General features: G+C 38.9%; 2 protein-coding genes and 1 long non-coding RNA gene across 4 annotated transcripts in view; 1 reads left to right on the forward strand and 2 right to left on the reverse strand.

The window, feature by feature from the left end:
* The window catches only part of cylda (cylindromatosis (turban tumor syndrome), a), a 44,635-nt gene extending 40,293 nt beyond the window's left edge, over positions 1-4,342 (reverse strand). For both annotated transcript variants that reach the window (XM_017693225.2, XM_017693224.2), the window contains exon 1: positions 3,942-4,342. The gene's annotated coding sequence lies outside the window, so the exon portion shown is untranslated. The remainder of the gene's footprint in view (positions 1-3,941) is intronic.
* Positions 4,343-5,188: 846 nt separating this feature from the next.
* nod2 (nucleotide-binding oligomerization domain containing 2) lies at positions 5,189-20,602 on the reverse strand. The gene is given in 12 exon segments (XM_017693226.2): positions 5,189-6,360; positions 7,319-7,402; positions 7,565-7,648; positions 7,745-7,828; positions 9,995-10,002; positions 10,004-10,079; positions 11,991-12,074; positions 12,162-12,245; positions 13,615-15,379; positions 17,579-17,702; positions 18,666-19,190; positions 20,254-20,602. Coding segments are annotated over 11 exon segments (2,952 nt in total). The 5' UTR covers positions 19,152-19,190; positions 20,254-20,602; the 3' UTR covers positions 5,189-6,287.
* Positions 20,197-22,478, forward strand: LOC108424909. The gene is made up of 2 exons (XR_001857667.2): positions 20,197-20,325; positions 20,787-22,478. It is a non-coding gene; the product is annotated as an uncharacterized LOC108424909 (long non-coding RNA).
* Positions 22,479-24,440: the final 1,962 nt, after the last annotated feature.

Raw genomic sequence — 24,440 nt, forward strand, 5'->3', positions numbered from 1 at the left:
CCAAGTAACATTTTGTAAAGGCAGTATTCAGAATAACTATTAACATTTTAAGGACAATGTTTTTAGAATTCCTACCAAGTATATAAAAAATATAAACCATTTCTTTTTAAATAAACACCATTTTAGCATCAGTGCACAGCATGTAAAAAAACACTTTAAAGAGGAACAACATTTTTACAAACAGGAAAGTTCCAGCTTATTTTCCAGTGTTACTAAATGATTGATGGGATGATGGAACTGAACGGTTTCCTCAGCAGTGGATATGTTTATGTGATAAGCCATCTGTGTTGTACTGGACTTGTGCACATGTTTCATGGAAAGACATACTATATTGCCAAAAGTATTAGCTCACCCATCCAAATCACTGAATTCAAATGTTCCAATCACTTCCATGTCCACAGATGTACAAAACCAAGCACCAAGGGATGCAGATTGCCTCTACAAACATTTGTAAAAGAATGGATCGCTTTCAGGAGCTCAGAGAATTCCTTGTGAATTTCTAGACTCTAGAGTAGTGAAGACGTGTTCTTTGGAGTGACGAATCACACTTCTCGGTCTGCCAATCTGATGGACGAGTCTGGGTTTGGCGATTGCTAGGAGAATGGTACCTTTCTGATGGCCTAGTGTCGTGTAAAGTTTGGTGGAGGGGGGAATTATGGTGTGGGTTTGTTCTTCAGGAGTTGGGCTCAGCTCCTTAGTGAAAGGAACACTTAATGCTTCAGCAGACCAAGAGATTTTGAACAATTTCATGCTCCCAACTTTGTGGGAACAGTTCGGGGACGGCCCCTTCCTGTTCCAACATGACTGCACACCAGTGCACAAAGCTACGTCCATAAAGACATGGATGAACAAGTTTGGTGTGGAAGAACTTGACTGGCCTGTACACTTGAGTCCTGACCTCGACCCGATAGAGCACCTTTGGGATGAATCAGAGCGGAGACTGTGAGCCAGGCCTTCTCGTCCAACATCACTGTCTGACCTCACAAATGGGCTTCTGGAAGAATGGCCAAAAATTCCCATAAACACACTCCTAAACCTTGTGGAAAGCCTTCCCATGAGAGTTGAAGCTGTTATAGCTGCCAAGGGTGGGCCGACATCATATTAATCCCTATGGATTAAGAATGGGATGTCATTCAAGTTCATATGCTTGTGAAGGCAGACGACCGAATACTTTTGGAAATACAGTGTATTTGGTAATGTAGACATTCATAATCCAAATAATCGATTATTCGTTGCAGTAATCAACAGCTTATTTGACTATCAAATTAGTTGTATGGATTAAGAATGGGATGTCACTCAAATTCACATGCGTGTGAAGGCACATGAGCGAATACTTTTGGCAATATAGTGTACATACACTTGTGAACTGAAAATCACATAGCTACTCACTTTATATTCAAGCATGCAAGATTTTGTTTCTGGAATATGGTGAATTGTTTGTTTAGTTCAGGAGACGGCAATGGGATTATGGGAGCAGCAGTGGAGAACCAAAATATTTCAATAAATGAATTATTAGGTAACAGGTGAATTACATGAAGAAACCGGTCAATCAATAGTAAATCAAACAGTGAAGAACAATATGAATTAAAGAGAAATTACAACGGCAGAGTTTTGTATTCTATGTATTCTAAACGTCTTCTGAATATGGTCATTTATACGGTGTAACGCACATGTGGCAAACTCAAGGCCCGCGGGCCAAATGTGGCCGGCCGTGTCATTTGATGTGGCCCACAAGAGCTTAAAAGATCTGATTGACTGCAATCTAGTGGCTTAATGCCGTCGCTTCACGGTTAACATAATCGGCATGAATTGTGGGAAATGGAGTTCATGGTCAATGCACGCTTTTAGATTTAATTATTAATTATTCCGCCACTAATTCTAAAGCGTGCATTGGCCTTAAACTACATTTCCCACAATTCATGCCGATTATGTTACCCGTGAAGCGACGGCATTAAGCCACTAGATTACAGTGTGAACTCTTCGATGTGATTTTTTCAACAAGTGGAATCAAGAAATAGCTACAAATATTGATCCCAAAATGTCCAGGAAAAGAAAAATTGATGCTGATGGAAGACGTTTCAAGAGAGATGGGAAGGCGAATACATGTTCGTGCTTCAAACCGGTATGTCTTTTGTGTTATGAGGCGGTGGCAGTTGTCAAGGAGTGCACTTTGATACCAAACACGGAGCTAAGTATGCCAAAGTTAGCCTTCAAGAAAAGCAACAAATTGTACAAGAATTAAAAGGCAAACTGCAATCGCAGCAGAATATGTTCACAAGAGCTTCGGCCCAAAACGACGCAGCTGTGAAAGCTAGCTTTATTGTAGCTGAAGAAATCGCTCGCGCGTCTAAGTCTTTTTCAGAGGGTGCATTTTTGAAGCAGTGTATGCTGAAGGTCTGTGAGCAGGTAAATAAATAAACCCTGTTTATTACATATACTACTTTATATGCGTAGCAGTGTATTTAGTGTTTACACAGGTTTATGTGTTTTTTGCAGACAAATGTTTACTGTAATCAAACCACCTGTCATTAAGTGTATGTATGACCTCTGTAAGGATGTGTGCAGCCATTTGTTTTTTGGAAAATGCCACATCGGTTACACATGTTCTTAGCAGCTCACAGCTGTTGGTTGTATTGTTATTCTGCCCGTTTCAACTGTGACAAAGTTTTCAGTTAGTTAATGTCATAACTTGTGTTTGATGATATTTTTCTTTATTCACTTGGATAGTTTAATCGTTGATTGATGGAGTAATACGAGTTTTTTAATCTGACAAATTAACAGGATTTATGTTAACAGAGCAACAAGCAAACATATTTTTACATCTATGCAAATATTTATAAGTTGAATAAGTAAATAAATTCAGAGTTATTTAACATTAAGGAGTACTTACATTTATTCTACATTACATTTGGTTACATTTAGTTACATTTATACTGTCTTACAGTTACATCTGGCCCTTTGAGGGCAACCACTGTGCTGATGTGGCCCTCTGTGAAAATGAGTTTGACACCCCTGGTGTAATGCAATACATTACTTGATACATTTGGGACGGTGTATTTAGTGTTCAGCCATCAATACTTTTTCCAAAGTATTCTGTCCAGCCCTGCTGTCTCAGTATAAAAGGATGGCCAACAATTATGTGTACAGAAAAATATTACAGATTAATGACCCAAGTTTAAATGATCCTGATGTACTAGTAATCACGTCTCTGAACAAACGAGTCTCTGCTAAAGTAAGAGACAGTAAAGAGGGACCTAGAGCATACCAAACATAGCGTTTGGTCTAATCAGCAGCAAGAAAAATACCATTCACAACAGTACTGATGTCAGATTTGGAGACAGACAACGTCGGGGCTTACTTAACTTACTTAGATAGATAACACAATGCAGTGTACTTAGTACACAGTGGGCAGGGGAGGAAAGAGGTCTGTGATGACAGCTCTGACAGCTTTATCTTCTCTTGGGGGGCTCGGCAACCTGATATTTGATATTTGCTAGAGGACACTCCTAGTGCTAGCACAGTTGAGCTACCTGGCAACATGACTACAGAACCTGTGATAAACGTGCATGTACTCAAACACAGAGCAGCACATTAGCAATAGCCAAACTACACCAGCTTAAGCTATAAATGGGAGCCTAAATGCGCTCAGTGGCGATGACATCACCGTAAATCAAACCAGCACTGTGAAGTCATCAATGCTAACAGTGGCTAACGGCTACAGTTTCACACAGCACGGTGTCTCAGCTCGCTGTGTGAGTCACTAACATCACTAAACGTTTACGTTTACGCCACGCACTTGTTGCTGATTTTGAATAACGCGGTAATGTCAATCAATGAATGTCGTAGCACGAATTGAGAAATTTACGAAATTTCGCTGAAGCAAGGAAGCTACGCAGGGGATGCCGTTAAGCTAACTTAGCTTTAAAGCACTTTTCTATTACCTCATACAGTTGCAGCAGCTCCTCCTTGAATGAAAACTAGCCGCCCTCTTTGCGGAGCTGTATCCTTCAGCGCTCTTATTCCCGGTGTTTACATGCGAGACAGGGCAGGTCCATCCAGCCGGCCGTCTAGAAAACAGTCTCCTCCGGCTGCTTCCCAGTCACTATTACGACTGTACGAGTCCAGGGCTATCAGGCTAACACCGACTAGCATTCTCCAGCGGTGCTAAGAGTAAACCAGCTCAGTTTCACTTTCCCGCACATTTTCTTTAAGCAATACAAAGGACTACCCAAAAACGCGTCGGCGAACAATGCTCCAGACAGCAGTCAGCTGATCGCTGTGAAATGAAAACTGACTTTTATTTCAAATTTAAATGGTATCATTTACAGTGTCATACCAACTGAACTTGTTGGGCCACATGCATTCTTTCTCCGATTGGCTGAGGGGAGTCTCTCTCATCGCTGATTGGTCGCTGTGATGGCTCGTTCTTAAAGCCAACCTTCTGGGGTTTTCCAGTAGTTTGGTTGAAGAGTATGGGACAGGTCTCCTGCTAGAAGTGGCTGAAGAGGATCATTCTGGGTCACTGCCGGTCAGTGAGGGGTGCCGGTGCGGCTGTGTGTGTGTGTGTGTGTGTGTGTGTGTGTGTGTGTGTGTGTGTGTGTGTGTATGAAATAGTGAAGCATTTTCAAGAAACTCATTTTCATGAAATAATGACTTTCAAAATATTGACTTCTTCTTATACCAAACATCCATCCATCCATCCATTTTCTAAGCCGCTTCTCCGTAAGGGTCCCGGGGGGATGGGGGGGGATGGTACTGGAGCCTATCCCAGCGGTCATCCGGCGGAAGGCAGGATACACCCTGGACAGGCCGCCAGTCCATCGCAGGGCCTTATGCCAAACATTACTTCATTATTACATTTAAAAAAATAAGTTATTATATTGAGATAATTATTGTGACATACTAAATCATTATTTTTGACATAATGTCAATATTGTAAGAAGCCATTATTCTTTCAATTTTTGACATACTTCTGCCAGGAAAAGCGAAGGGAGTGGGACTCCATATAACAATACTGAAACTTTTAAAATTCTTGCACATGTAAAAAGTGTAAAGACTCTTTGTGATTTCTAGATGTATGTAGACTGTAAACAGGAGTAATATGCCATTATTGAACATGTACTGTTGTGGCAGTCTGTGCCTCTGTGTGTCTGAGAAACAGAGAGAGAGAGAGAGAGAGGAGGAAAAGTAGCAGAAAATTCATTTTACTGCTTAAAGAAAACACTTCATATGGATATTTTCATGTTAGAATTGATTCTCAAAAAGAAACATCGGGAGTATTGATACCCTCCAAAAAGTAAAAATGGGGTAATCCATTCCTAGACACACACACACACACACAAATAAATGAATAAAGATAAGTGTAATGTGTAAAAATTTACATTGTAATCCCAATTGGTGAGGAAACTGACCAAATATCTGCACCCTCATCTTCCCTTAGACGCTACTCTTGTATTGTATCATCTGGCTTTGCCCGCATGGTTTGAAGACTGTCAGTGTTATCTATTCAGTAAGTAGTGTAATACTAGCCTCCCTGGGTCAGAGGTTGGCTGGTTTCAAACGTAGCTTTAGAAGTTAGTAACATACTCAAATATAGAAACATAAAAAGCAATAAGAGTTTAATAAGCTACATACAGAACAAAAAAACATGTTCTGTCACTGGTGAGGGTGTTGGATAAGGGTAACGTTTTGGTATGCCTAAACAAACATTGGAACAGGCCAACATTGGCCAATCTTGTTTTATATTAATATTTTTTTTCCTAAGAACCATTTAGAAATGTTCATTTTTATGCTGGTTGGGTTCTTTTTAACATATGTTTTTCCAGCCATATTCTTGAAATATTAGAGGCTTACTCTTTCTGTAATTTTATTTACAGTTCTCCATTTCTCTTATAGAAAGAAGGATAACATGAAAACGATTCCTCCAACTTCAGCCTGTTTAGAAAAAAACAATGGAATGCAAAAACTGAAAATTAAGAACAAAAGAAAAAAAGTTACTATATAGATGCAAATAAAATAGCACAAAAAAATGTAGTCAGCAACAATAATGGTACAAATATAGTGTATACTACAAGTAACATCTCTTCAGGCTCAAACTGATAAAGACAGCAGGACGACAGCAGACAGTGGTAGACATATAGAGTCCATATATTCATGGAGAATGAAGTGCAGGGACCAGTAGCCAGCAATACTGTGGGCCAGTGTTACAGTTTACAGGGCAGACAGTGCTAGTTGAAGAGGTTAGTCTGTAGGTGTTTCGTAGTAGGCATCGTTGTGCTCTTTCGTCCTCAGAAGGTCAGCCTGCTTTCACGTTGACTAAGTTCCTCCACCTCCTCACAGCTCAGATTGTTTCCCCTCAACCTGCAACAGCACAATAGGTCCAAAGGTTTATAGTTTGTGACGTTTGCTGGATCATATTTCATTTTATGCATACAGCTAGAGCTTCTACTATTGCTTATATTGTTATTCAAAAAATGTACATAGCCATAAAGTTTTAAAACAAAGTAAAAACAGTAACAAACCTAACTGAACAGCAACTTCGGACTTTCAAAGACAAACCTTTCATCACTTTTTAAAATAGTTTAGCATTGTATGCAAACATCTGAAATTATTTTTGTCATATCATGAAAGTCAGCATATATATATATATATATATATATATATATATATATATATAAAAACATGCTGACTTTCATGATATCACCAAAATGTTGTTATCTGTCCTACAGTGTAGCTCTGAAACATTCATACTGAGGTTATGGGGAGTGTTGCAGCCCAGACTGCTTTTTCAATGAAGCACAGAGCAGCCAATCAATTCATTCACTTATGTCAATCTCAAAAGTACAGTAACAAGAACAGCCTGTTTAATTCCAAGGAATAAAGAGAGGTTGGAAAATTATCATTTTGAGAATGAATTATGAATTTGGGAATGAATGTTTTTTGGGACATAAAACAACAAAACTGTCAGAAGTGGACCTTATATGAGAAAAATATGTGTCATTTAACTGAAAAAATAAGCCAGGAAGGCACTTATAAATTTGGCTAAATTGCCTTTTAAAGAGTGTTGTTTCATTGTTTTTAAATTGAGTAATCAAGTTAAATCAAGTAATCATGACACTCCTACAGTCATTAAGTCTTATAACAGAGTATAGATACACATACCAGTTTGCCATTTATACACTGCACAATAGGAGCCCTTGTGGCCTATAGTATGGCAGAATTAAATTTTCTTTGACATTTGTGGACTGACTCCCCTTTTATTACATTATTACACAAGATTTATAACACAAATTATGTTTAATAATGTAAATACTCTCACCACACTTCTTTAACAATGGAGTTCTCTTCCAAAGCATGTATTATACTCTCCACACCATCCCTGCCAATGTTGTTTTGATTTAGCCTGAGAGGTCAAGTGAAAGTAGAGAGTAAAATGAGGGAGAGACAAGAAATTGAGAAAGGGCGAATAAAAGAGAGGAACACAAGAATACGGAGGAAGTAAATTCTTCACGGAAGGAAACAAGTCTTCCGTTTTTCGAAAGTGTGTGTTTATCGTTCAGCTCACCAAAGCTCTGTAAGTGTGGTGCTCCTCTTCACAAGCTCTGCCAAAGCACAGGCTCCTGCACTGCCAACGCCATTATCCACCAGGCTAAAGATACAGTCCCAAAACAGCACAAGACATTAAATCCAAAGGTGTGATTTTCCCCAAACTACGACTGAACTCAAATAAAACAAACACCCATACCTTAACCATATTAGTGAAGTGCTGTCTTTCAGTGCATCCGCCAAAGCCTCAGTGCCTTTGTCTCCAATCTTGTTACCCCATAATCTGCAAAACACGATAAAATGATCTACTCAAACATTATTGACAGATTCCTCTCACACTTTCAACTGGCACTGTACTTAAAACAGTCTCTTCTTCCTGTGTCAAATTCGAAGTTTGGCGAATCCCCTATCCTGTGTGTGGAAAGTTGGTTTAGCTTTCAATCCAGATCACTGATGAGGAATTTAACTGAATGTTGAGATTGTAATTACATGTTCAAACTGATTTTATTGCAAGCTGTTTTATCATTTAATATTGCTTTCAATTTAAATTGAATTTGACAATGGAATTTAATTTACACATGTGAAAATTCCTTCCTTACTAGTCAAAACAGAATTTCTGAGATTAAGAAAAACAGAAAATCAATCTGAAATGATAATTAGAATTTCAGAGTGTCAATTTATTTTTTAATTGTGAGGAAGAAAATGTTTTTTTTCCCCCAACTTTACACGTTTAACTTTAAAAATACTATGAAAATATGTTTTTTTTAACACAACAAAGGTAATTGGATATCAACTACAATTAAAGCTTCGCTGCCACAAGGAGAGGTTTGAAAATGGTTAAATTAATACACTGACATATGTAAAATCAGTACATATTGTGTAGTACTAATATTACTGTTTTTCTTTGTAAATAAATGTTTACTACTCAGTTAAACAGATTTTCTCAGATGTCTAAAACAAAAATCTTTTTTAAATAGAAGTTCCTAAAATATACATATACAACCCCAATTCCAATGAAGCTGGGACGTTGTGTAAAAACATAAATAAAAACAGAATACGATGATTTGCAAATCCTTTTCAACCTATATTCAATTGAATACACTACAAAGACAAGATATTTAATGTTCAAACAGATCAATTTTATTGTTTTTTGAAAATATTCACTCATTTTGAATTTGATGCCTGCAACATATTCCAAAGAAGTTGGGACAGGGGCAACAAAAGACTGGGAAAGTTGAGGAATGCTCAAAAAACACCTGTTTGGAACATTCCACAAGTCAGCAGGTAATGGGAAACAGGTGAGTGTCATAAGTGGGTATAAAGGCAGCATCACGGAAAGGCTCAGTCATTCACGAGCAAGGATGTGAACAACTGCGTGAGCAAATAGTCCAACAGTTTAAGAACAACGTTTCTCAACGTGCAATTGCAAGGAATTTAGGGATTTCATCATCTACAGTCCATAATATCATCAAAAGATTCAGAGAATCTGGAGAAATCTCTCAGTAGCAGCAAGGCAGAAAACCATCATTGAATGCCTGTGACCTTCGATCCCTCAGGCAGCACTGCATTAAAAACCGACATCATTCTGTAATGGATATTACCACATGGGCTCAGGAACACTTCAGAAAACCACTGTCAGTGAACACAGTTCGTCGTGTCCTCCAGGCCAAAGAGGAAAAGGACTGTCTGGATTGTTATTAGCTCAAAGTTCAAAAGCCAGCATCTCTGATGTTGTGGGGGTGTGTTAGTGCCCATGGCATGGGTAACTTGCAGATCTGTGAAGGCAGCATTAATGCTGAAAGGTACATACAGGTTTTGCAGCAACATATGCTGCCATCCAAGCAACGTCTTTTTCTGGGACTTCCCTGCTTATTTCAGCAAGACAATGCCAAGCCACATTCTGCACGTGTTACAACAGCGTGGCTTCATAGTAAAAGAGTGCGGGTACTAGACTGGCCTGTCTCCAGTCCAGACCTGTCTCCCATTGAAAATGTGTGACGCATTATGAAGCGCAAAATACGACAACGGAAACCCCGGACTGTTGAGCAACTGAAGTTGTACATCAAGCAAGAATGGGAAAGAATTCCACCTACAAAGCTTCAACAATTAGTGTCCTCAGTTCCCAAACGCTTATTGAGTGTTGTTAAAAGGAAAAGTGATGTAACACAGTGGTAAACATGCCCCTGTCCCAACTTCTTTGGAACGTGTTGCAGGCATCAAATTCAAAATGAGTGAATATTTGCAAAAAACAATAAAGTTTATCCTTTGAACATTAAATGTCTTGTCTTTGTAGTGTATTCAATTGAATATAGGTTCAAAAGGATGTTGCAAATAATTGTATTCTGTTTTATTTATGTTCACACATACGTCCCAACTTCATTGGAATTGGGGTCGTACATACATACATATTTTTCAAAAAACCAATTAGTTTGTAATAAACAAATCTCACCCAAGAAACCTGCAGTGACTTGTTGTACCTCAGCCCCTCTGCCAACTGCTCTGCCCCCTGTGATGTGATGTTATTATTTCCAAGTCTGTACAACAGTAGGCAATCAGATAAACAAATGAGATTATAATTTAATAACATTTTTGCTTTGAAAAAAAAAAAACAGTACAGATCAGTTTGTCTTTCTCTTTCAGTTTCTCAGTTTGTCTTTCATTTGTAACATGTTTAATGAATAGGTTATAGATTATTCTAGATTGACTGTTTTTTCAAATATTTTCCATGCGTTTTGATATACAAGAATCCAGACCTATATTTATTTATTGCATGTATTGATCATATATCTGCTGTCCGAACAAAACCTCGTACTTTTGTTTTTCAGTTTTTGACATAATGTGAAAAAGCCTGTTGTCCTTTGCAAATTTCATCATGAATGGACCAAAAGAAATGGCCCCAAAATGACCTGGTAAAAAATCTGGTTCCACTGACCTTTATTTAAAATATGTTTGCTTTTTGCTTCTCCTGTAAAGTCATCATTTTGGAGATACAAGGTTTTGTTCTGACAGCAGCGATATGCAGCTATTACGGTACAAGCCTACAACTATCTTGATTCTTAGATGTTGATTCCTAGTAGCTCCCAACCGAAAAGACTTGGCTCAAGTTCAAATAATGAAATAGAAGTTTCTGAAAAAAGGCTATTGACATACATTCATTACACATCTTGAAATAAGAAAGGGTGACTGGCCTCTAGAAAGCAGTGTATGTCACTCCAAAATGTGATAATAAAAAATGCTGTTTTCATAGATGCCCTGCAATGCACTGGCACGCTGTCCAGGGTGTATCCTGCCTTCCAGCCAATGACAGCTATGATAGGCTCCAGCACCCCACCACAACCCAGAAGGATGAGTGGTTTAGATGATGATGATGATGGTGTGTGTGTGTGTGTGTGTGTGTTTTCATAGATGTGCAGGTTACCTACTAATACAGCCCTATACCATGACAGACCCTGGCCTTTAAACTTTACACTGGATGGTCCTTTAGTTCTTTGGCCCAGAGAACAGGATGTCCATTGTTTCAGAACACAATACACATTTACACTGTGCATCAGTCCATTTCAGATGAGCTTAAGCCCAGAGAAGTCAGTAGTGTTTCTTGAGATTGTTCATATATAACTGCTGTACAGAATACAGTCTTAACTTGTGTATGTTGGTGCTGTGACGGACGGAGTTTATTGACCTTTATTCAAAATCTTCCCAAGCCTATGTGGTTATGTCTATCAGTTTTTAATGCTGTGCTCATTTCTGGTTTTTGGCATTTTCTGTTAAACACAGAGATTGATCTGGATTCCCTGGATCTTTTGATGATATTATACACTGTAGAGAGTGAAATACTTAAAATCCTTGCAATCCCTTGTTGAGAAACATAATTTTTGCTCACACATTTTTGGCATAATGGCCAGTGTAAAAAACAAAAACAATAATGTTGATAAGATAAAAGATTATTGTCTTGTTGAATTTCTGTTCAATTACAAGTCAAAGTGGATTTACAAAAGACTTCTTTCTTTCTTTTATTTGCAACTGTCACAATTTTTTTGGAATCAGGTTTGCATTTACATTTATTTACCACAAACCAACTAATGAAAACACACTGTTTGTCAAGGGAGAATCTTTTGTTTATTGTGACATAAACATACTGTGAAAGCCAACAATTGTGATCATCCCTAATGATTTTGATCAGCTCAGTTAATTACAGTCAGACGGTTATGTAATAACTGTGAAAGCTAATAGCTTAGATCATGCCATATTCAAGGATGTAATGGCCTCTAACATTTAAACTTTCCTATACTCTGTATATACTTGCATTTTGAAATCTTGTACCATTTCTTTTAGAATTCTTTAAATACTGCAGAAGCCTTATCATTACTACACTGGTAAGGTTCTTCAGACTTAAAATAGTCCACAAGAAACCCTAAAGAAACAGAGTAAAACAGTTCAAATGTTACCTTAATGAGAGAAAGTTCTTCTTTGTCTTCAGCAACGAGGCAATATACTTCGTGCAGTCATCTGTTAGTTTGTTGTTGAATAACCTGTGCAAATTGTAAAAACCAGACATCTTAGTATGTAGTAGCAGTAGAAAACTGAAAAGAAGTGATTTCAGTTGTTGTTATACTCACGCTAATTTTTGGAAGCTTTCGCAGTGCACTCCTTTTTCAACGAGTTTGCGTATTCCTTCATCGGATACGTTATTGTTCCTCAAGCTATAATAATATAATCGTGAATAGCAAAAAAGGGAATTTTTATATGCCTGAAAATGGCCAGAATTTTAGACAGAAATGATAAATAGACATTATTCAAACACATGAATGCAATGAAGTTTAACATATTGGAAAACTTTAACCTTAACTTTTGCAAATGATACATACTCTTTAGACCCATATATCTGTTAGTGCTCCTGAACTCAGATGCTCCTGATTAACTGTTGGATTAGGGCTGGCATTAAACTGTCTAAGGCAATAGGTCAAGGGGACTGGACTTGAGCACTGCTGTGTTAGGTCGTAGCTCTGTTAGTGCCAACGACTCACTGGCAGCACACGCACATCAGTTAGTACCAAGAATCTGTAAGCACTGTAGCAGTACTCCTAGATATTTCCCAAGTTTTGTCAGCAAGGGAATGAAAAATAACTTGGGAATATGATGGATACATGCTATGGGTGATATGTTGCAACATCTGTGACTGTTGTATACACTGGATGGTTATTTGAATAAATGGCTTTTAAGAGTTAGTAGCGATCAAGAGAATGATCTTCTACAGGAAGCTCTTGCCTCCTGCTCCACTTATTTGACTGCCCTCTACTTTGTAACAAACAGACCGTATTCAGTTGATAAAAGGGGAATTCCACAAATTTTGTTCCATCAAAGTCAGAATTGTTCATAACTGTGGTGATAGTAACCAGACATTCAAAGCATTTAACAGCTACCTCACAGAAAGTTATTACTTAACATCATTTACAGATACATTGCTTGAAGCCTGAGACTTTGTTTTACTATGGTTTTGAAAGAACGTTTTGGCCTAAAATATATTTTTAAAAAAGATATTCATGGTAGACAGATGCAGTTGTATGCAAACGTTTGGACATCCTGGTCAAATAATGTTTAGTTGATTTTCTAAATGTAAATAAGCGCACACCCCTTTACATAGAGTACACATCTGTACATTTTAATGCACAATTACTGTTTAGTTGCTAAATTTAACATCCATCCATCCATCATCCATCCATTTTCTAAGCCACTTAATAAAACCTAAACTTTGGACTGTGCAAAAGTTATGAGACAGACAGTAAATGAAAGGGCTACATTTGTGTTGCAGGTATCATAGCCCCTGGTTCCTATCACCACCATTACAAAGAAATCCAAGTCACTAATGTTTATCTAGAACAGTGTGTCACATCAAACGACTCTGAATGGCTTACACCTCAATGATTGAAATATGCAGGTGGAATTCCCCTTTAAGGTAAGTCAATAATTAATAATAATAATAATAAATTAAATAAATAAATTAATTAATTAATTAATTATAATAATAAATAATGAATTCCTATAGAATTGTCTGTAAATTTACATTCTTACTAGAGGGAGTGACAGATGTGAAGACATGGCAAGAGTTGTTCCACTCCTACATCCCCCACGGTGTTGTTGTCCAGTTGGAGACCAACTGGTTTTGGAAGGTGCCTCAGCACATAGGCCAGAGCAGTGCACTCCACTGGTCCGATATTACAGTATGTTAACTTCAGGTGCTCCACCTCTAGCTTAGCCACCGCATCCTTTGCAATTGCATTCTCCTGCATCTCATAGATGCATGTGATGAGCCAAACGAAACTCGGCATGGCGTGCATGCTCTTCTTCTCGCCCTCCACAGGACGAGGGATAGACTTAAAATGCCTCTGCATGCCCTTGGACAAACACTTCAGTACTTGCTTGGACTTCCACTCAAGTGAGGCAGCAGAACAGGACTGTAACAGTAGGCCACGATGACGATGGGAAAGAAGACCTGATACAAACTTAGCAGTGATTTGTAGGTTTGGAGTCTCTGCAGCATTGGGGTCAGCCTCTCCAGGCCGGTCGATACAGTGTCCAAGGCACACACGAGTTAGACCTGAATGCTGCCTGCATTCAGACTGGAAGAGCTTTGGGATAACAGAGCGGTTGCTGTTGTTATTGAGAACGACATGGACAGCAGCAAAGAAACACTGTAAAGTGATGTGTAGAAACTCATAGTGTTTGCAGTCAATAGAGTCTGAGAGGTCCTTACAATGTATGAGGAAACCCAGGTTGACATCCTGCTCTGTGATGCCACATTTCTGCAGCTCTCCCTCTGGGAACACATAACAGGAGCTTTCAAGACTTTCCAGAGCCACCTGTCCTAGTCTCATTACTGTGTCCAGATGTTCCTGCAGCCAGCCCTTTCCTAGGGCCCTTTGCTCCTGAGGCACCCTCCTCTGAAAGAAGTGCTGCAGGACCATGAGGTACACATCTGTGATGGTCTGGGGACTACCTTCCCCACATCCAAGCAGCTCCTTGTAACACTTAGACACAATCCAGCAAAAAACTGGGATATGGCACAGTCCAAGCAAGGCTGTGTTAGCCTGCAGGGACTCTATCACCCTACAAGCTGTAGTGGCATCATTGTAGTGTTTCCTAACAAAGCAGTCAATTCCTACAGGTGAGAACCCCTTCACAAGTACTTCCTTGCGGAGGTACCGTTTCAGTGCAGGACCAACAGCTTGTGGCCTACTGGTTACCACCTTCTTTACCCCTTTCATCAAGGTACCCTGGAGTAGGTTAAAAAGCAACATGGGTACAGGTGCTTGCTGAGTGGGGGAGCAGTGGCGCTCTTCATCTGTGAAGTTCTGCTTAAACTCATCAAGGCCATCAAATGTGAACAGGACTAGGTGAGGGTGGTCCAGAATAAATTGGAAAAGCTCATCTTGTCCCCGGTCTGGCCAGCAGCAGTGCAGGAACAAGAGCTCTTTCAAAGACAGCATCCTCTGCTCTGCACTTAGTTTACGACAGCTGAAGGGGAAAAGCAAAAGGATGTCCCTCAGCAAAACCCCTCGAGCCCACAGTTGGTGAAGTCTCTGCAGCAGGGTACTTTTACCAGTGCCTGCCTCCCCAGACACAAGTACTGTATCAGCTTCCTCATTAAGAGTCCCAGCCAAACCAACCACATCCTCCAACCCCAGGCTTGTAATCTCCCTGTTGTCGTGTGCCAGCTGTAAAATGCACTCCGTGAAGATATCGTCAAGGGAGAATCTTCCTGTTCCACCATAAGTACTAAGGAAGTGGCTTTGGGCAGAGACAGAACTACGAAGTTTCTTCTGGTAAAGCAGGCATTCTGGTGCACGGTATAGAAAAAAGAAAATCAAGAATCAAATGTCAAAACAAACATAACTACTGCATTAGTTTTATTCATGCAGTGGCCACACCCTGGGTGGGAAGTGCAACCTGAACTACAATGGCCTTTATTCACCAAAGTTGCATAAAAATAGGGCAGATCTAACTGTCTAAAAACATACAAAATACTCTGTGTCTGACCCATGAAACTTTTTTACTATGTAGAGATATTAGCATAAATTTGAGCACAATGCTTCAGTGCATGAAATCAAGCACCAGCCTTCTGATACTCAATTCATGCATACATTTTGTTAAAATGCCTTGAGCCAACGGCTGTGCTCATACGTGGAGGTTGAAGTTGAGCAGTGAGTGCATTGCCCCCCAAATAACCAAACTTCATAGTGTTAAAGTTACGACAACTATGAAGTAAACAAATGTCTTAGTTTTTTTGAAACAGTATAATGTTGAGAACCGGTGCCGTGTGTTTATTTTCTTAAAATTGCATATTTAATCACTGTATTAATGCAGTGTATGAGATTCTTCTGCACTAGCTGTGTTTTATATTTGTTATTGTTTGGGATTTGTCAGTAGTATAAAACAAAAGCACAGTATAATTTAAACAGTGCCTTTAAATGGAACAGTTTTAAATGGAATAGTTGCAGCATTTGTTTATCTGTTAAATAATTATAACCATTTATGTGTATAGCTATTCATTAATGTGACTTTAAATAAGTCTATCTATTTTTGAACTGCACTGTTTTATGCACCGATAATTAATATTATTGTTATTAACTATTTTTATTGTTATTATTGGTATTAGATACATGACATAATAGTTTTGGTATTTTGGCATTTTTTTGCTCAAATTTTCACTTCTACTACATGTGAGTTTGATCATACACAAACTGCAATAACATAACTAATCAATAACAAACCTGTCAGTGAAATCTGTGTGTGTGAATTTTGTTAAAAAGTTTCACTATATGCAACTTTTATCAAAAAGAGCCAGTGTCTTGATCTGTGTCCCAGGCTGTAATTCTTACAAATGTAGATGAAAAGCAAATGCTTTATTATTTTGCCATGTTAAATCTATCATTAATGATTTTTCTAAGCTCATTCAGCTGACAAACAGATAAAAAAAAAAACTTAACTGTGCTGGATAAAATGGATTTCGCTTCAATCAAATAGGTTTTGGCAGGTACTTGCTTTTTCAGACAGATGTTTTTACCACTATATCCAACTGATACTTGATGAAGCATTTATTGTACTCTGGAAGAGCAGCATTTAATGCCTGATGATTGTCACATTTACTGTACTGTGGAAGAACCAGATGCATTATTTATTATATGAATTAATTATATATTATTTTGATGCATTAATTGCACTTTGAGTATTTAGACAATGCTTCACTACTGCTCTTTACTGTCTGCATTTAATTTGTTTAACTGCATTTATAATCCTACAGACATAAAAGTTATATTACTATGTAATTTTACAAAAGTTTATGTACCTGTATCGACAAAGGCCCCACAATGCCCATATCGGTGCATCTTTACTTTCACTGTTCACCTCATTCAGCTGTTATATTACTAACATAGCATATCAATGTCAACTGATCATGTCTCATCTGACCAAATGGATAACATTGACACTGTAAGCTAATGCATTGGTTCGTGATCTAACAACATCAGTACCCCTGGCAACATTGGCTACCAATAACCTTAACACTAGCTAACCTAGCTAACCCAGCTGCTGTGCCTGTTTTTTGTGTTCTTTAAGGAATCAGTGCAGACCCATTTGCCAATATTTTTAAACTTAGATGGGGGTCACATCAAATTTTGTCCCACTTTGCTGACTCACTGTGTGGATCTGATGAATTGCTGTCAAAGAAATAAAATGTCAGCTATTTTGTACATACTCCCAAGGCAATTGCCCCATAAATTGTGCCTCTAAACACATGTGATAATGATAGTAATACTTTATATATGTCTTACCTAAAGGGAAACAGTGATACAACTTTAAATCCTAAGTGATAATGTCATTTTTGTCTTTTGCCATTCTGAGGAAGATACACAGTGAAAGTACCAGTGTTAAACTATATTCTCATATTGACTGTAAGGTTTGTATAATCAAAGGTCACTTGAGAGAGTGAAACAAACATCCCACTCAAGAGTAAAGTAAGTGTAAACCACATACATACCACCACTGAGTTGCTTTTCCTTTTCAATAAGTTGAGATGGAACATCTAAGTACTGTAGATATTGTAGTAAAACATGGGCAGCACCCTCCCCTCGGTACCTCACCTGGTCTAATAGCTTCCTAACCTACACAAGACAAGGGGAAAACATGACAGGGATCCTGTCAGTAGGATCTGCTCTAGGACAGTATGATTGTTCTTACACATTGACGTTAAATGCATGTGTCAAATGAAGATCTGATTGCATTTCGCCACAAGAGCAATAATGAGGTCAGATACTGGCGTGGGGTGATTAGTTCTAAAGCTTTACACCCCTCTAGTAAATGATTCATGACCTTAGGCTGCTCCAGAGTAGCAGGCGCTATACCAGATTATCTGGTTCATCCAGTGTATACATATACACTACTGAACACGCTACTGTCAGTTCGTTTAGCTGATTAGCTTAGCCAGGGATGTTTTTAGCAAACCCTCATTTTCCACTGTGCAGTCAATTGCATTCTGAGGCAACACTATTTCAGTTTGTTACTGAGGGAGCAAACATTAGAGATATATATGGAAGCAACAGCCAGTCTCTTGTGGTTAGCCTTTAGTGTAGCATGGACACCAGCATGCCTGCTACGCTTCTGATTTCTCTGGCACTGCGTCCCTCAGACCCGGCGACCCCGACGAAGAAGCGGTTTAGAAAATGGATGGATGGATGGATGCATCCCTCAGACAAATCAGTGCATCAGGTGATGCTGCTGTCTTAGGCCTGGTCTCATTTGCTACTGATAGCATGAATGAGTTGTAATATTTACCAAATTTTAGCAGTGTCGGCTGGCCATAGATGTAAGCATGAGATTTTGGGAAGCATGTAAGAGACAAATGACTTGAGAACTAAATAGAATCCATTTCTTTAAAAAAAAATCATAATCCTAAGGACAGGTCAACAATTAAGCAGTGTATTGCAGAAATTAAAAGATTTCAGTGAGGTTGCTTAGTTTCAAATATTACCCAACAAGACATGATTATGAAGATATAATTATAATCTAAGGTAACAGAGACATTTAAGAGACTAGTCCGATGTGGGTAGAAAGTATGTGTTGCTTACCTTCTGTGAAGGCGTGTACACAGGTAATAGCACCTCATCACAGTCTTTTGAAATGAAGCAGCCAGCCTCCAACAGAGCATCCAGCGCTCCATCAATATGGTCCCTTAGTTTCCTTACCAGAGCTGGTCTGTCAGTCAACAAAGCCTGACTGGAAGTAGAGGGAGTCCACTTGGCATAACTCCCCACTGAAATAGCCTTACCAAAATAGAGACCAGCTTTCTGAGCCTCAGGTAATACTTGTTCAAATGCTGCTAGCAGAAGACAGCAGGCCTCCTCTCCTTTGCCATAGACCAAGTCTAGGAGGTCTCGGGCGTTGGAGCAGAGGGGCCTGGCTGACCCCTGAATGATCTGGTAATCTTCCCAGATAAGGATGCCCCAAGAGAGGAGCAGGTCCAGCACACAGTCCAGTGGTTCAGCCGTTCCCCCACAGCACAGAGCCCCCAGGAGCTCAGCTCTCTGCTTTAACACGAGCTGCTGTCCAGACATAACTCTAGTACCTTCACATCTGGAGCGTCCTGGTTTCAGCTGCACACATAACAGGTGGGAGAAGTTCAAAAATCACTCTCAAATTCAATGTTATTACAGAACAAAACCGATGAAAAGATCTTAAATAATGTTTGCTAAGTGCTACTGAAACATTTATCTGTGCTCCTCACCAAGAAGGAACCTTCTAGAGGGTGTTCAAGCAGTTTTAGAGCATAAGATATGATACGATAATCCTTTATTAGTCCCACAAAGGAGAATTTCTCAAGATAAGCAAATCCATACCATACAGATATAACTGTGTCAGTGAAGAAACCGGTTAATACTCTTCTTCTAACCAGAACTCCCTTAGCTGTCCTTTCAAACTGCTATGACAGCAGAATACATTTCAAATGTGCTACTCAACTCAGCTGCCACTGCCACCCTAGGCAATGCGTCAGGTATTACACTCTCTGTCATATATGTCTTTATGAATTTGTCCTAGGCCTTTCTTTATTTTTAATTTACAGCTGTGTTCAGTAAATGACTCATGAGTCTTAAGGGGAACTCCACAGCTTAAAAAAACCTACATAATTAAAAGGAGGTAAACAAAGCCATTCAGAGCAGTTTGGTGTGAGAAGCTCCATTCTAGAGATACTTGAGTTTAATACCCTTGAAGTCTCCCTCACTAAAATTAAAAAGTGGTTTATGAATACACGGCCTGATGTCTGACACATTATTTTATGATAGTTTTGGCTAAAGATTTATTTTAATCCATTTACTTTAATCCATTCATGGTGGGGGTGCACGTGCAGGGTGTTGTAAGACAAAAGAGTCCCTAAAGAAACTGTATTTTTCAGATTCATAACTTTGTAACGTCATTAAATATATATATAAAAACCTGTATCACCACTGGCGAAAAGAGTTTCTCTGCGATGAGCTCCTTCAGATATTTTGATAAAATTGGTGGAATTCCCCTTTAAGATAACGCTAAGATAACTGCGGAGGCTAACCGACTCAACTGTAGGCGAAACAGATAAAACGGTATTGACTATACAGTCGCGCTAATGCAGTGAGTACAGTTCATACAGCCAGTCTGTGACGCATGAAGAGTCAAATAGCTTACCTGTTCAGAAAGTCTGCGCTGCTCGTAAAAATCCGCTGAACTCGGCTGGCGGTTACTCACAGGCTCGCAAAGGTGTGTACTGTGAGAAATCCTCTGTAGGCGAACTCGGCTGTGAGGGAAAAAAAAGGAAATTCGGAGCTTTCTTCCTCATTCCTGGGCGTAAATGAATTGTTGTTACTCTGAGCTTCTTTGCCCTGACGTTTTCGAACATTTATACCATAAACCACCTAAAAACACCTTTGTTAATCTTTGATTTGATTTTGTAAATTTGGTGAAATTTTCCCTGAGGGTTAAAAATAGTCATTATAGGTCTTTGGGTTCAGCCAAAACGTCAATAAAGAACCGAAAGTAAAACCAGAACTACGGTTTGACGAAACGAGGAGGCTCTTGACGAGTGCTAGCTAGTTAGCTGTGCTGTTATGCTAGCAGGTTATGTTTTCTTTTTTTGTTTTCCAAAGTACTGGTTTGAAACGTACCAGTTTTAACATTTGCTCTTAGTAATGTTTTCTCTGTGTTATTATTTTTTTCCTCAGATAATCGTTCTTCTGTTTTGTGATACGCCAGTCTGCTGCCCTTTCCATCCTGGAATTGCCCATTCCTGAATGAATCATCATCAGCACAGAGAAACACTCCTCAACTGTCGCAAGGTGGAATGAGAAATCCAATTGCATTATATAAAAATGCACATTTTTATTTGAGTCATGCCTGCCTTGCTGCTTTGCCAATATGCCATTCAGGACCTAATTCACACAGCCACCCAGAGGAAAGAAATATTCTGAATGAGATCTCTTTAGTTCACGTAGACACTTCTCTCAGGTTTCTGAAATGTGTCTACTGAGAATTAACCCTCAGATTTTCATACTTTGATCAAAATATTGCAAATATTGATTTACTCTTACGTGACTCATCCAACCCAAGTCTTAGCTGAATGATATTTCCATAAGAAAAGTGTACGATCTCATAATTTCTTTATAGATCTATTCTGTATCACACAGAGAACTCATGCTTTTCTCATTCATCATCAGAACTTCTTACATTGAAATGCTGATGTTAATGCTGTTTTCTGCTAAGGGGGGTTTAGTAGAAAGAATTCAGAAATCAGTGATCATTAGTACAATATCGAGGTCTGCTTCTTCAAGAAAATCTTAAGAAAGATGTTTTTCTCTGGGCCCCAGTTTTTGATAAGGAAATTCAGAAATAAAACAGTCCAGTAAATCAAAGCCAGTAAAGCCCAGCCCATGTATTTGAAGTATTAAAGATAGTTCAAATTTACCCAGCCAACATGCCCCTGGCTCACTATGGGCTGACTCTGGATAACCTTGACCTTGGCAAGTCCACACAAAACCTACATGGGGCCCTTCATGCGTACCGCACACTGGGCTGCGCCACCATTCCACAATGTGGCCCGCTGAGCTGACTTAGCTGACAAACCCCTACAGAAATCCCTCAGTGATTTAGAGCTGCACAAGGCCAACAGTGAGTGGCCAGTCGTTTGCCAATGAAGAAAATGTCATGGGCCCTGGGCAGGCAGCTCACTGTGAGCCATTAGTCAAGTCCTAAGTGGGCTTGTTGGGAAACTTTTAAGTGACATATCCACCCCATGATGAATCTGAAACTTTACTCTTCTTCTTTTCAAGCTATTGCGAAAGTTTTTAGACAAACCTGACGAGTCCGCCCATATTTAAGTAATGAGAAAATGACCAACAGGTTTGGTGGTTATATGAGTTCCATATGTAGAAATGAAAATGTTAGTTCTGTCTACAACATTGTGTAAGTTCTCTGTGACAACCTTTACGCTACTTTTGCTTTTGTGGTGAAGTTATTGCTGTTGCAACAACATTAGTCATGTTTCCTGACACAGAGCAGATATGATGTGTCTTAGTGACTTGCAGTTATTTAACAGATTATTGCTCTCATGTCTTGGTTCAGAAGGTGTCCTGATACTGAGTAGATATACTGTAAATTTAAGTGCAATACCAAAGATGGGACACTAGATGGGGCTTTATCATTGCATAACATAGAAATGTTTGTCCTAGCATCCCTGACTTGTTCTGCCAGTCTTTAATGTCTCCTCAAAACTCATGTCTTGAAATATGAAAGTATGAAATGTTTCTGTCTATCAGATCACATTTTAAGGCTATATCAGGAAAGCGCAGGCTGACATACTGCTGGTGTGACTGCTTGTTATGAAAAAAGAAGTGTGCCAATAAAATCAGTGTTGTCAGTGTGAGATTTTATTATTTTAAACCCCACAGAGTTGCTTTTTAATTTTTGTAAGAAATAAATATTTCTAACCTTAATTTAATACATCTCAGTCACCTACCAACCCTGTAGTTAAGCTGTGAGTTAAGCTCAAAATTAGCTAAAAATGATCTCTACCGAAACAGTCACCACTGAAACATTTGGTAAAGCAGTGACAAAATGGAATGTTTTATCATTTGTTTTAGTAAAGTAAAGTAAATCAGGGTATAGGGTAACTCCAAGCACAATGATATTAGTCTAAAGTCCAAGTCAGTTAAAAGAAATGTGCTTTGAACTCTTTTAATATAAGCCTGTTATTTAGGTTTATTTGCAGCTCTTGCGATTTTTCATTTTGCACTCTTTCAAAATGCAATTTTTGATATGAAAATGTTTAATCTTTCAGGCTATAGCTTGGTGGCCTACATCAGTGTTTCTCAAGTCCCCTTCTGTATTTGACCTGCACTGCAGACCTGCTCTAGTACACCTGATTCAGCCCAAGAAGAGGCTCATAATTAGCTAATAATACACCACATGAGAAAAGATATCCTCTGCAGTAAATGGGTGCTCAGCACTGGAGCTGTGAAATATTGTGGTAACACAATGATAGTCCACTAACACAACAGGGGTTTTCAACTCCAGTTCTAGGGATCCACTGCAGTGTTTCAAGAAATCTCTGCCCAAACACGTCTGTTTCAACTAATTAACTAATTATTAAGCCCTACATGATTTGGATTAGGTGCATTTTAACCAGTGCACTGCAGTTGGTGCCCACAACTGGAATTAAGAACTCCGGCCTGTAACATAGCTCAGTGGCTCCCAATCCCATTCCGGGCGACTTTGTCTTTACACTAATACATCTTGACCCAGCTCATGGGGAGGATTGTTAATGACTTGTTAGTTAGATGTTCATGTGTGTAGGTGACAGAAAACAGAAAATATATGCGGAGCGTGATGGAAGCAGTAATGCGATTAGGAACGACTGGGTCAAGGACTACCGAAGCCTTTAATTAGCTGGAGCAGTTTGGAAATAGACTACAGGAAGGTAGATTGCCAGCAGTTGGGAACCCTCAGGGCCTTCTCCTTCAGAGAAGGGCTAATGATTTCCAGGAGCTAAAAAACACATGTTTATCATTTTTAGTTCATTTTTATTTAGTAGAATCATATGTTTCTTGTATTTAAACTGTATAAGTATTGCAGTTCTATTCTTATTTCGTAGTTAAACAAAATAGTTAATTTATTAATGTATTCATATATTTATTTTTTTATTTGTAGTATTTAGGTAGAAATAGCCAAGTGAGCTTTCCTATTGAATAGGCCTTCAGGAGCTGGACAGAAGGTCTAAAACAGTGAAATCCATGAATCAAGTTTTCATTTGCATAGAGTGGGACCAATTAAGCGAATAAAAAGTCATTCTAGACCTTTTGGATGGACACTGGGAATATAAACCATATAAATGTGAGCCATAGTCTAGCCAGGTTTCAGTCAGTTGTTAGGAATGGAACCTGGCTGTATGCCACTCTTCACTGAAGGACTTTCTGTTAATACTGCTACAGGTAAAATACATGTTAATATCTGTTACAGGCTTTAATTATCCGTGTTTAAACTAGACTGGTCAAAAATATTCTTGTCCTCCAGCATTAGCGTGGTAGTAGTACACTATTAGAAATCCCATTTGGTCGCTAGCAGAAAAGCACATTTCACATAGACGTGTTTTTTCATGGTTTTTGACAGGGTCTTGATATTTATAGCACAAACTGAAGGCCTAGCTTTAATAGCCACAGTTCACCACTGATCTCCAGGAGCAGTCATTCTTTTCTTGACCTTGTTACTTTACCTTCAGTGTGATGAAGTGTTTCTTGGGCATTTATGCACCACTGATCCAAAACCATTTCTTCTTACCCAGTTACCTAGAACTGAATTAATGATCTTCACAGATCTGCCTAAAA

Source organism: Pygocentrus nattereri, chromosome 25 (genome assembly GCF_015220715.1).
Source record: "Pygocentrus nattereri isolate fPygNat1 chromosome 25, fPygNat1.pri, whole genome shotgun sequence".
NCBI classification, from domain to species: domain Eukaryota; kingdom Metazoa; phylum Chordata; class Actinopteri; order Characiformes; family Serrasalmidae; genus Pygocentrus; species Pygocentrus nattereri.